We start from the raw sequence: 12,732 nt of genomic DNA, 5'->3' as shown, positions 1-12,732 counted from the left end.
GCCATCACTTGGGAAGTTTTTTTTTCTAGAATATTTTTGTCTATAATGCCTGTATTTAAAGATTTTAAGTATTTCTAGATATTGGTTAAAACCTTCAGACTGAGTATTTATAACAATTTTTAATTGCTTGTGTACTGTAAAAACTTAAGACAACTTTGAAATTGGTCGACGTGAGAGATTTTATGACAATTAATGACTTAGTGATATTTAAAATAGATAATTTAGAGTTAATGACTACACCTTGTCAAGCAAAATCAGTTGGATAAAGTTTGTGATTAATTTGGGAATTCTTCTGGTTTTCAAACCTTTGGGAAATTGCTTAATGTGGACACAGTTGTCTTGCCCATGGGAGAGTTATTAACATCAATGTTCGGTACAGAAAGGTCTTTCATTTATCAGTTTGATGCAACAACTTTCTACGACAGGATCATTGATAGCCTGGCTAACAATCTAAGTTATACAAGGCAAATGAATTCATACAAAGCTGCTTTGTAAAAGATGCAATATATAAACACTCATGTTTTGTTTCTTAGGCAACAATTTAATTAGAAAATTCACAGAAATAAATTTAGATATGGGAAATGCTTATTGCAAAATGTTTGGAATATTGCCATCCATCATGATTTTCCTCCTCCTGACAAATGCTTTTTCATACTTCTCATTTCTTCATCTTCTCAACAAAATGCTTGATTGGGAAATCTTCTGCAGAGTATTTCAGAAGTGGAGAAAGAAAGAAGATGATGGGTTTGAAAGAAGCTATTCATACGTGTGGTGGAAAAATCATGAATCTCTTAACTTCAGTGCAGCAAATGACAGTAATTTTTTTATCTGTCATTTCCCACTGAAGAGTCCAAGATAGTAGGACCAGATATTTCTTTTATATACAAAACTGTATTTATTGAATCTTTTATGTCCTGCTGTCAGTCTCTTCACATACTTTCATGTCTGAAAAATACATACATCTTAGAATCCATCTACATGGATAGAATATTTATGGTCTTTTGTTAGGCTTTAGCTGCAGATTTTCTGTAAGAATAAGAAGCTTCCTTCTTTTATCAGCTTCCAACTCCCTAGCCTGCTGTTCAAAGCCTACAGATGAGATTTTTCCATGCTGAAAACATCTATAATAAAAAAAATACTGCCAGACAACTTTAGCTAACACGCTTAGATAATTATACTTAAAGAGTATAGAAGAAGCATATGTATGTTTAAGGGTTATCTCGTGTCCATACTGAATGCCAAAGCTAACCTTTGGCATTTTAGGGCTTATTTGACATGAGTGAAAAATTTTTTAATGATCAGTAGAGATAATCAGTGGTTGTTTTCAGATTAATAAGCAGCCATTCAGCTAGTAAAGGTCAAGGCCTTTTTTGGTTCAGACACATACCAGTCCTTCCAATACTTTTTGTCCTGACAGAAGGATTATTAAATTGCTCTTTTAAGATTAGTTTTCATGACACATAACACAATATCTCTGAAAAGTGGCAGTTATTTATAATTGCCTTGGATTAAATAAATAAGTCTATTCTTAGTGCAGTTCCTTGGCCTTTCCATGCTAATACTTTCTGCTTTTTGAATTGAACTAGTGACTTCATCTTGGTGGCATTGGTACCGATGTGACATTACACAGAACACTGCTGCTGAACTTTTATTCTTTGTTACTGGGCCATGTTGAGGTTTGAAAGAGTAGATTTGGTTCCTCAAAATACAAACTCTAGCTCAGCCTCAGCCTACAGATGGTTTGTGTCTCAGTAGTGAAGTTTACAGTCCACTCGTGTCTGGCCAGCTCAGTGCATCCCACACCTCTATAATGCAGGTTACAGGTATGGATGCATCTTGTCACTTTGCAGAGCCAGGTGGCAGACACAGGTGGGGACAGTGTTGTCTGTGTGCAGACTGGGTGCCACTGGCTCTGGCAGCCACCAGCAGGAGAGGCTTGGTGGCATTACACCTTCAGCTAATTCAATTTGACTTGTCTGAAACAAGGTAGCATGGAGTCCAGAAACATTGTCCAAGAAATTACTTAAAGGAACTTTTCATCTTTACTTCTATTATTCATAGGCATTTTCTGATTCTCAGGCTGCTGGCTAGTCTCTCAGTGTGAAGTTTCCCTGACTGTGCAATACTTTCTTTCCTTCTAATGATACTGATTTATTGTGTTGCCAGTAGTGAGTTGAAGCTCTCTACGTCCCACTGCCTGCACTGAACAACTTTCCACTGACAGGAACTCAGCCAACCTGTTTCCATGTAGACATAAATGTTTAGAAGTGATCATATGGAGCTGAATCACATCCTTAACCTCTTAGTCTTTCTAATGCACTTTGTAATTGGTCCTTATATTTAATAACCTCTTTAATATACAGACAAATTTTGTCACTTCTACCCTCTTTTCAAGCCATGTGTGAGTATGTTGAACAACCTGTATCCTGCCCAGAAGGCAGCTCAGTGTGGCATTAACTAGAACCAGTTTTTGCCATTACACAAATTTTAAAAAAAATTTTTCTCTTATTTGCAATTCTGCAAAGTTCTAACATCTCAAAAACATCTAAATAATCTTATTCCTGTATATATAAACGTTCTCCTTAAAGAGGTCGAGGCATTTAAAATGAGACATTTGAGTTCCATTTCCAGAAAAAAAATGCATAAAAGTATGTTAATTCTTCTTCTTCTTCTTCTTCTTCTTCTTCTTCTTCTTCTTCTTCTTCTTCTTCTTCTTCTTCTTCTTCTTCTTCTTCTTCTTCTTCTTCTTCTTCTTCTTCTTCTTCTTCTTCTTCTTCTTCTTCTTCTTCTTCTTCTTCTCCTTCTTCTCCTTCTTCTTCTTCTCCTCCTTCTTCTCCTTCTTCTTCTTCTCCTTCTTCTTGTTGTTGTTATTATTATTATTATTATTATTAATTTACCTGTCTAAATATATTTCCATTTAACCAAATACTAAACTTCCGTGTCAACAGTAAACCTACAGCACAGTATAAAATACAATTTTTAAGTGAAAAACATTAGAGGGTAACAGGACACTTCACTCAAGCACAGATAGGAGATGGGAACTGGCACTTTTCACTGTGTATCTCCTGTCTTCTGAACGGGACATCTTGGTCCTGTTTCCAGAGCTAGTCCTGAGCAAAGGACCAGGATTCTTCTGCTTGTTTCCTGGTTTACTGATTTTCTATTGCCTATGACAAGTTTCATACAAAGATGTTCAGTTTATTAAAGAAAAAAATATTTTTAAAGCCAAATTCTATGCTGTTTTTTCTATTTCACTAACTTGAAATACCAAAAGAAATACTAGTTACACCTGCTTTATGTTGGTGCTTTATGGTGCTTTATGTTTTCTTAGACATCTGCTTCACTTTAAGGCATTCTTCAGCCTCGCCAGCCATCACATATTATCTATATTGTAAAATAAAAACTTGGATCAAAGTGTACCTCATTCAGCTATAAAACTTACAAAGAAAACCAATAGGAAAAAAAATGCAGTTATTTTATCACACAGAATTAATTAATTGAATTTGCAGAACACCAATTAGTAACCCTGGGTCTAAGGTAGAGACACTCAACTCTTGTCAAACTGCAGCTTATAGGAGCAAGAAACTCAGATTTTGTGTTCCTTGTCTCACTAAGAATTCAAGGGTGGCCCATGATACAATTTTTCTGGATGATTCAACAATTTCCAAAACACAGAAGTGTACTAAAAGTACAAGAAACAGAAAGTTGGGAAAGAGAAAAGCCATGCCACTCTTGGTTCTGCTCTGTAAATGTAATATAGTCTGTCATAAGCAGTCCATAAACATTATCCAGTGAGAATCCCATCTATGATTTGACTTTTCCAGTGACCCGATTTCTGTCATTTTCCTGCTTAGGTTCTACGTATCTCTTAACTCGGTTCATACAATTAAACAGCATCTGGACTGGTTACTTCGTGTCTTTTGTTAGACTTACCTATTCCCACATTGTGTTGTTGTGTTCTCAACAGAAGACAGCTTTGCTCTTCAATAGCAATAAAAACCAGGAAAAATCCAACATTCTAACACAAAAGGACTTAGTTCATCTTGGTTTCCTCTCCAGGAAGGAAACAGAATCACCATGATTTTTTCTGGAAAAGAGTTCTAGGAATGAATATAGCATTTGTAAAGCTAAATTGGGGTCACCTAGTATTCTTAGTGTTGGATAAAAAGTTTATTTTAGGCATGCACATATCTGTTGATTTACTCAGACTAGTTGACATTATTTTTTCTGATTTCAGTTTATTTTCAAATGCTTAACTAATATTTATTAGAAAAACCCTAGACCAACGATGAGGTATTCTATGCAATAGCACCAGTAAGGTTCCATAAGAGTATACTTCAGGTAATTTTTGAAAATGTGTTTGTTAGTGAGGACAATAGTAGTGACTATTTACAAATTTCAGTGAATAATTTACAAACAGAATTATATGGTTACAGATTATAAAATTGGGGTGTGAAATCAGGGTATGACCTGTGCTCCACTCATAAAAAAGTGATGAGCAGGGAGTACTTATGGTTATCATTTCAGAATTGACATTGGGTTTATTTAAACTCTTAAACCAGCTACTAGATATAAAGTGCATGTTTCTAGAAATCACAATATATTCGTGGAAAGGCTGAGAATGGCGTTCTTAAAATCCACTGCTGTAGTAAGGACCCTCTCTGATTTGATCTGTGTAATAAGATTTTCAATTAAAGGCTAAAGTTTTATGAACAGACATGTATTCAAACTTATAAGGAAAAGGTTAAGTTTGAATGTGGATATTCAAAGCTGTTATTTCTGTAAAATCATCCTGGGACAATTATATGAAAAATCTATCATTGCATATTTTCCCAAATGCATGTCCCAGAATGAACTGCTAAGGCATCTGCTTCTTCTCTCATGACATATGAATTCTTTCCTCACTTATGTGGCAAGTTACAACTTTCCCAGGAGACTGAAAAAATCCAACTTTCCTATGAAGAAGTTTAGTTCCTAGCTATCTGTTAAAATGCTTAAATCTATTTACATTGTTGCTGCCAATGTTTAAAGATAAAATCATTACACTTGAAAGACTTTTAAATTTTTTTACTATAGCTGTGGACTGAAATACAGAGTGTTTGTGTTCCTTACAGTATATATGGGCTTTCTGAAAAGGAAAGAAATTATTTATATTGGCACTAACAGGAACTCATCCTAACATAATGAACAATTTGGGGAGGCAGATGGTGGTTATTTGGGTTAGACTGCTAAGTATGTTCCAGGCTTAAAATGGTACAATTTCAATATGTTAAAACATTAAGCTCAGATCAAGTGTAATTTTCCTTCCCATTGCTCCAGATGATATTAGGTGCCACCTGAAGGAAAATCCCTATAAGGAGAGAAAAAGGAATGTGAGCAAAGCATTAAATGAAGAAAATTATTACAAAAAAGCTATTTGGAGAAGCAGACTTTTCTCTCTACATGTAGACATAATGTGATATTATTGCCAGAACTTTATGGTTTTCATAAATTCCACATTACCTGTAGCAACAAGACCACAGAAGATAAAACCCAGATTTGTTAATAGCCATTTGAAGCTTGAAACATTCAGTCTTTAAAATAGACTGAATCATTTAAGTTTCCAAGTTTTGCATGTGGTCTGGTAGAAGGTTGGGTTTCTTTCTCCATTAATATTCAGGCATCCTCTTCTATCCATAAAAAAGTGTTCCGGAGAACAACATTTTCATACTACCCTACATGTTTTTTTTATCACAAGGGCTTCTTAACACTCCCTCCCCCAGCACCTACTAGTACCATACCTACAGCAACAGCTCTTGCAAGGCACATGACACCAGTCATTGCAAGGAAAACTGTGTAATGTTTTTATCATGGTTCAAAAATAGAGCTTTTGGAAAAATATTAACTTCAGTAGGACTATTGGCTGCATTCAAGAATTGGCTCTATCATGTGGGTAAACTTGCAAAGGAGTGAATTATTTGTGATAGGAAGCATCCCTCAGAGTTACTGTCCTTGGGAAATTCTGTCAGGGACTATCAGCATGAACAGGAAACACAGTGTCCATTTGGATGACAGGAAAAAATTGGAGGGCACTTACCAAGCACAACAAAGGGGGTTGGCTTATTGTTTCAGCTGAGAGATGAGCTTGTATTTATCAGATGTAATTTTTCAGCGTGCAACAAGTTCCTACACCATTTCAGAGGTTTAGTTCTATCAGCTGGAGCCAGTGTGCTTAGTTGCATTTGCCGTGCCCAGGGCATGGTGGTGCTGTATACAGTTGAACTTTTTTTACCTGACAGACTTTTTTTAATATATTTTCAACTTTGCATATCTTTTGCATTCATTCTATGGAGCATGGTCACATATCCTGGCACGTCAGAAATAGCAGTCTGCCTTCTTCATGGAAGAAACAAGGACTGTGAATTGGAACAACTAATACTTAGCATGCTGCCTTGCCTGACAACAGCCTGTGCCTGTTCCTTTCTCACTCTGGCACCTCTGGCAGTGGGTAGATCCATCCCTTTCCATCCTAGACTGCCTTCAGGCCCTGAAGCTGCACAGGGCTGAACCTGTTAACGTGACTTGTCGAGTGGAAAGGTACTGAAGCCAGAGTTGGTGCTGAGGTAAGGGAGCCTATGGGCTGAAAGACAAAACTTCCTGGGCACCAGGCTGTAGGAAGCGTAGAAGATGGGTCATTTAAGGAATTGTTGTTGTTGTTGTTTGATGAGTTTCAAACAAGCACATCAGGAAAAACACAGCTATGAGGAAAACCGGTAAATTTGCAATTGGCTTTATGTCAGTAAAAATTGTCATTTGGGAATAATCTGGATACAGATGAACTGAATTGTGACTCTGGTCCAAAGGTTTCATGAAAATATTATTCGGAAACCAGAACAATAAGGTCTGCCTAGCAATACAGTCAACCTTCTGGCTGTATTTTGTATTTTGGCAATAGTTGCATGCACAGAATCCACATTAACACAATATCAATGTTGTTAATACCCTGTGAGTGTCCTGTGTGGAGATATGCTATTCTGCTGGGTAATACCAGTTTTGTCTGATTTGTCTCTGCCTTTTAGGACGTAACTTCTCCTGGTGCTGTATTAATTTATTAAATTAAAAATGTGCTAGAATGTTGCATTTTGAATAAGTTTTACATTTCACAGCTACTTTCCAAATTATTATACTGTTATAGTGGAACGAATTTAAGTCTGGACAACAAGTTCCACATTATTCTACATTTAAAGCTGCAGCAGTAGCACTCCAAGTGCATAGTTATCAGAAATTAAGTTTCAAGAATAATCTGTTAATTTACTTCTCCTGTATCTTTCCATTCCTGCATCTTATCTTTATTCTTTGGCTGAAAGAAAACCTGATTGGTTTTGTGAGGAAATGTAATTTTTTACGCTTCCATTGACTTCCCAAGTGCAAAATTCTCATTGAAAGAACTCGGCATATAAAATTTCTCAGTAAATAAAAGTTTAAATCCCCAAAAGATTAACAATTTCCCACAAAATAAACACATTTTGACAGAAACGTTTTTAGTAACTTATTGTTAGTAACTTTATGTGGCTGTGTTGTCTTTCTTAGAAACACAGTATCCAGAAGGGAGGAAGAGAATTAGGAGCTGCAGTCAAAGATAGCAATAGGAACAGAAGTCATGCTATGTGTGCATTTGTTGTTATGGCAAGAACCTTGAGTGCAGTGTTGCAAGCACTGCTTCATTTCCAAATACCCATCTTTCTATCAAGGAAAGTCTGTGGAAACACCAGAATATTGGATGAAGTCAGGACCAAAGATAGGACAAAGAATAAATATATATTTTTTTTTTGTCTTTCATAATGCATTTGAAAGAGTGGCTTTATAACATTATTATCTCTTTCAGCAACTTGTATTGACCCTGCTTCTAATCTTAACCTATTTCTTCAAGACAGGTTTAGATTGTTTTGTTTTGTTTATTTTTTTTTTTACTTTAAAAATGTATTCTCTAGTCCTAAATGAGGCTTTGGAAAGACACTCTGTCAGAATTTAGTTGAAATTCTATTCACATTAATAGTTTCTTTCCATTTTTTCTCTTTAGGGAGAACAAGGCCCTCCAGGTCCCTATGGTCCTGCAGGATTCCCTGGCACTGGAGAGCCAGGACCCAAGGTAACTCTCAGCAGTATGTTTGTTAAAGTGATGACTGTGGGCAGTCATTTTTTTGAATTAAATTTCTCACTCACTGTTTTATCAAATTCTTATCATCTAAATGTAAAACTGATTGACAGGTTTTTGTATTCACATAGGATAGAGATAAAAGACCTGCTTTTCCAGCAATTGTTGAACTTTTATGATGATCCTATGGATAGAAGTCAGAAATAATGCCATTTAAATGGGGGTTTGCTGTGTGAGGTAATTTTCAAGCACTAGCAAATGGTTGCACTAATGAGTAAACCACACTTGGAGACATAGGAATACATCTCAGTCACTGTGATATATGGTCAAGTGAGAGATTTGCCTTGTCATTCAGTAGGGAACAGATATTCATAAAAGTTGTAAGATACTCTCGTGCAGCATTTAATACCTCCATCTCATTTTATTGCAAAAGACTTGGAATCCAGCCTTGGAAAAGTCATGTCTGCCTATGCTGGTCAGACAGATCCCTCTTTGGAAAACTACAAAAACAACTGCATAGGAAACATGACTCCTTAGTTTACAAGAGTTTTGTCAAAGACCTGCATCTCAGACTCAGACAAGAAATGTAAATTGGGCAGAGCACTCTAGTTCTGGTGCTGAGTCTCTGGTGTAGCTTTATGCCATCTTTTCACAATGTTTTGGAGCCAAGTGCCACTGTCTAATATACTTCCACTTTCTTGCTTTTAGTGCTCTAATTTTTATGTTCATTGAATTCCTACATATTTTCTGTGCAGTGGGGCAGATCCCAGAACACAGAGAGGGTTTATAAGCTCAGAAACTGGTATTTTGCCATGTAAAAGGAACAATAGTGGGTCCTTCCAGAAGGGAAAATAGGTCATGGAGAAGAAATGGCACCCTCTGTCTCTTTACTACTCTGTAGAAATATAAAAATCCTCTGTTGCCTTATCCTTGAAGCACATAGTTTTCAGTAAAGTGGAGAAATTGTGAAGATTATGACACCTTGTAAATAGAAGATGCAGAAAGCATGCAGCTCCTGGAGTTCCCATGCAATCCCATATTCCACTGAAGCAGGCAGGCTACAATTTGAGTACCTAGATAGAGGCTACAGTGAGCATCCCTCCTGCCTCAGCAATCCTGCTTTGGTACTTCAGCCAAACTCAGTCTGACTTAGCTCCCTCATGTCTGTCATCTCTTAGGCTTTGCAATTTTAAGCAGTTACCCCTGTGTCTTGAGGGCTGGAATGCAATCTAGTGCTTCAAGTATTAATTGAAGGGTACTTACAAATGTTTCTAAAATGCCATGTATGGGGTTTTTTTTCCTTTAGGAGAAGCTACACATTCGATTTCAAGCCTTTGTGGTGACACAGTTAAATCATCTATATGTAAATGTTACACTCTTCAAAAGTACCAAGTTGAATTAGGACTAAACTCTCTAATTTTCTTTTTCACAAGGGTGCTGAAGGTCGAGAAGGTGCAATTGGATTGCCAGGACCTCCTGGAATTGGTGAGCCGGGAATACCTGTAAGTCAGTGATACGTGTGTTGGAAATTGAAATGCAACAAAGTAAGTCTTAGTGAGTGTAATTGATTGTCAGTAGCTATACTGGCTACTGATTCCAGAACCACCTTGTACCTAGTCTGGAGCAGCATGAGCGTGTTCAGCTATTCCAGCCCAGTATTTCATCAGTAGTTGCATGTGGCTTGTCCAAGCAGGAGACTAAAACCACATCCAAGTCAGTTTTGGGAAAATGAAAAAATTGTATATGTATACTCCTACTTGTTTAAGTTGAGGATAATCTTTAAAAATTTACTCCTGTGTGTAATTTGGATCACTTCAAGAAAAAGGACCCAAATTACATGCTTTTAATTATGTCTTTATGTTCTGAATTACAGAACTTTGGAAAGCCCTTGATTTAATGTTCTCTGGCTGCTTTTTTTCCCTGAAATGTATAAAATGTATGGTTTTCTTATGCATATGAAGCCACAAATGTAGATAGGTGTGTTCCAGTTTGGCCAGATTTAGAAATATATCCTCTGAGAGAAGGTACAATCACCCCTCCACCCACCAGGTTCGGGAAAAAATAAATTTTCCTTGAAGGAAAGTGAAGGAGATAAAACTATTTATTTAACAAACACACAGGAAAGGAAAATAATGCTAAATAATAAAATCTGTCACTGTGGAGGAAAAAACCTGGGAAAGTGTTCGAGTGTTCAAGTCCTCCCTTTGGTCTCCTCTGAGCTGGGGCTTGGCCCAGGGCCAGGCCCTCTGTGCCCGGTGGAAAGTCCTCCCGATGTGCTCTGATGTTAAAGCAGTCAAGCAGTCCAGTAGAAAAGGGAGAAAATACGAAATTCCAGGGAAGGAAAAATTCAACTCTCAGTCTGTCTCCGGAGAAAAAGCAGCTGAACCACTGGCCAAAAACACTGTCCTGGGAGCCGCAAGACAGGTGCCTCCTCCCTCCCCTGCCACAGCTGGAAAAAAAAAAATTGCTATCTGTGTGTGACCTTGAACAAGCTGCAAAATTCTTTGCAAAAGTTTTGCTCAGTTTTTTTCCTTCCCCCTCTCAGACTCAGTTTAGAGGCATAGAAAGGCACAAAAATTAATTTCTGGGCATAGGCAGCAATGTGGGATACACATCATAACGTCACCCCAAGACAAGGTGTTAGATTAATTCTAATAGTATTTTTGAAAGTTACTTTGTGGTTTGTGAAAGACTACTTTTCTCACAAAAATATGTGGAAACTTTTTGTTTAATCATGACCATCCTTAAAAATACTTACTACATTTAAATAATGAAAGTTGGCTGAATTTTGCAGGAAGAGAGAAAGTGTTAGAAAAAAACTTATTTCTGTACTTGTGTAAATCGATATTAACATTCATGTTACGTGCGTAACCTGTCATTATGTATAAAAAAATATGTTCAAACTGATTATTTTTATTAGGAAATTAATGAAATTATATTAAATTATGGGGAACACATTTCACTGTAATAACATTTTTTTAATAAATAAATCTACGTATTCATTTGAGTTTTAAGAGTACAATCTTTAGACATTATTTACATAATTTACATCAATTCAGCATGGCTTTTTCTAATCTAAATGACCCAACTAACGGTTGTTACACTTTATTTTACTTGCCTGGGCTCAGCCAGATGTTATGGAAGCATTTTCACTTACCAGTGTCATAAGTGTTGCAAAAACCTGTACTAGCAAATTAGACAAAATGTCTATAAAAAATTGAATTGCTGATACAGTTGAATATATTTTCTCTTTTCTTTCAGGGACCACCTGGCCCTGCTGGTTCACCAGGTGAGAAAGGTCTGCCAGGAGAGGGCATTCAAGGACAAAAGGTAGTTTTCTGGAAATTTCTTTATTTAACATTGTGGATCAAATTTGCATTAGTGTCTAAGTTATTTAAGGCCACTGATAATTCCGTTAGTATAAAATGTTGGATGATGGATCTTGGTTTTCTGAATCTCTGTGCTCTCTGAATATCCCACTGATTTCAGAAACTCTATCCAGGTAATTACAAAAAAAATTGTACAGTCCCTCATCAGCAGTAAGTTAATGATTTTCTTATTTATGTGTTTAATAAGATAACTTCTTTTGATTGCATTAGTGAGATAAATTGTCTTCCAAAAAACTTCTAAGGTATTCTGTAACTACTAATATTCTGTATTGGAAGAAAATATTCACCAGCTGTTTTCATTTTGCTGTACCATTTTGGGAAACTGGAAGATGGGTTATATGAGTCTCTGTGGACAGTTATCTCATTTAGGGTGTTTGCTAAGTTAATAGACGTCAACTTTCATTTTTTTAAAAATAAGTACAAACAATCAAAGATCTATTAATAAATCATAACTGAGTTTCCCATCAAAATATATCCCCCTGTTTTAGTGGCGTCAAGATTCTCTAGAGCCTTGAACTACTAAGCAAACATTTTTCTTCCTATTATGGAAAAGGCATCAGTCATGTCTTTGCACTCAGTTCTGAACTGATCTCTCCAACTAGTGAGCGTATTGTCATGTTTTAAAATATAACTTCCTTCCTCCTTGTTGGGGTGGCTCAGCTCACTCAGGAGCCCAGATCGTTACGTGCCACTCAAGTCAGGGCCATCCATTGGGTGGATTTCCTCGCCCATGACAGTGGGTTGGAGGGTGGATCATGGGATGGCTTGGAGGTCTAAGGCACATCCCCCTGGGTGGTTCTCAGACCCAAGTTACCTCTCCCTGTTCCAGAAAGTTCTCCTTTCCTCTGTTGTTCATTGGTTCCCTGTTGTGACTACCACCTCCCTGTTTTCCCCAGTGATTCGAGTTTAGTGGTATCCTCCCCCTTGGTTGTACTCCATTGGTTGCTTCCCTTTTCCCCGCCTTGTTCCACCCCCCTTTATAAAGCCATGCACCGCTTCCCTTGGGGCCTTTCTGGTCCCTGGACCCTCTGGCAATAAACCTGTGTTGGAACCCACACCAGAGGCCCCTCTCTGTTCCTTTACCCCCTGGCTGACGCGAGCCCAGGCACCGGCTGCCTGTCGTGCCTCCTCTGAGGCGGAAGCAGCACGCGCGTCCAGCTTGCGCCCTGCTTTGCCACCGAAGGCGTGCCCTGAGGATGTCATGGAAGT

At 37.4% G+C, this 12,732-nt stretch overlaps 1 protein-coding gene across 3 annotated transcripts in view; it reads left to right on the top strand.

The window, feature by feature from the left end:
• LOC138106376 (collagen alpha-1(XXVIII) chain-like) overlaps nt 1-12,732 on the top strand; it is a 69,774-nt gene that overhangs the window by 16,832 nt on the left and 40,210 nt on the right. For all 3 annotated transcript variants that reach the window (XM_069006894.1, XM_069006892.1, XM_069006893.1), the window contains 3 exons: nt 8,060-8,128; nt 9,568-9,636; nt 11,396-11,464. In XM_069006894.1, the coding sequence (XP_068862995.1) occupies nt 8,060-8,128; nt 9,568-9,636; nt 11,396-11,464 (207 nt within the window). The remainder of the gene's footprint in view (nt 1-8,059; nt 8,129-9,567; nt 9,637-11,395; nt 11,465-12,732) is intronic.

This window comes from Aphelocoma coerulescens, chromosome 2 (genome assembly GCF_041296385.1).
Source record: "Aphelocoma coerulescens isolate FSJ_1873_10779 chromosome 2, UR_Acoe_1.0, whole genome shotgun sequence".
Classification (NCBI taxonomy): Eukaryota; Metazoa; Chordata; class Aves; order Passeriformes; family Corvidae; genus Aphelocoma; species Aphelocoma coerulescens.
The sequence above is the reverse complement of the archived record's forward strand: the minus strand, read 5'-3'. Positions and strand labels throughout refer to the sequence as shown.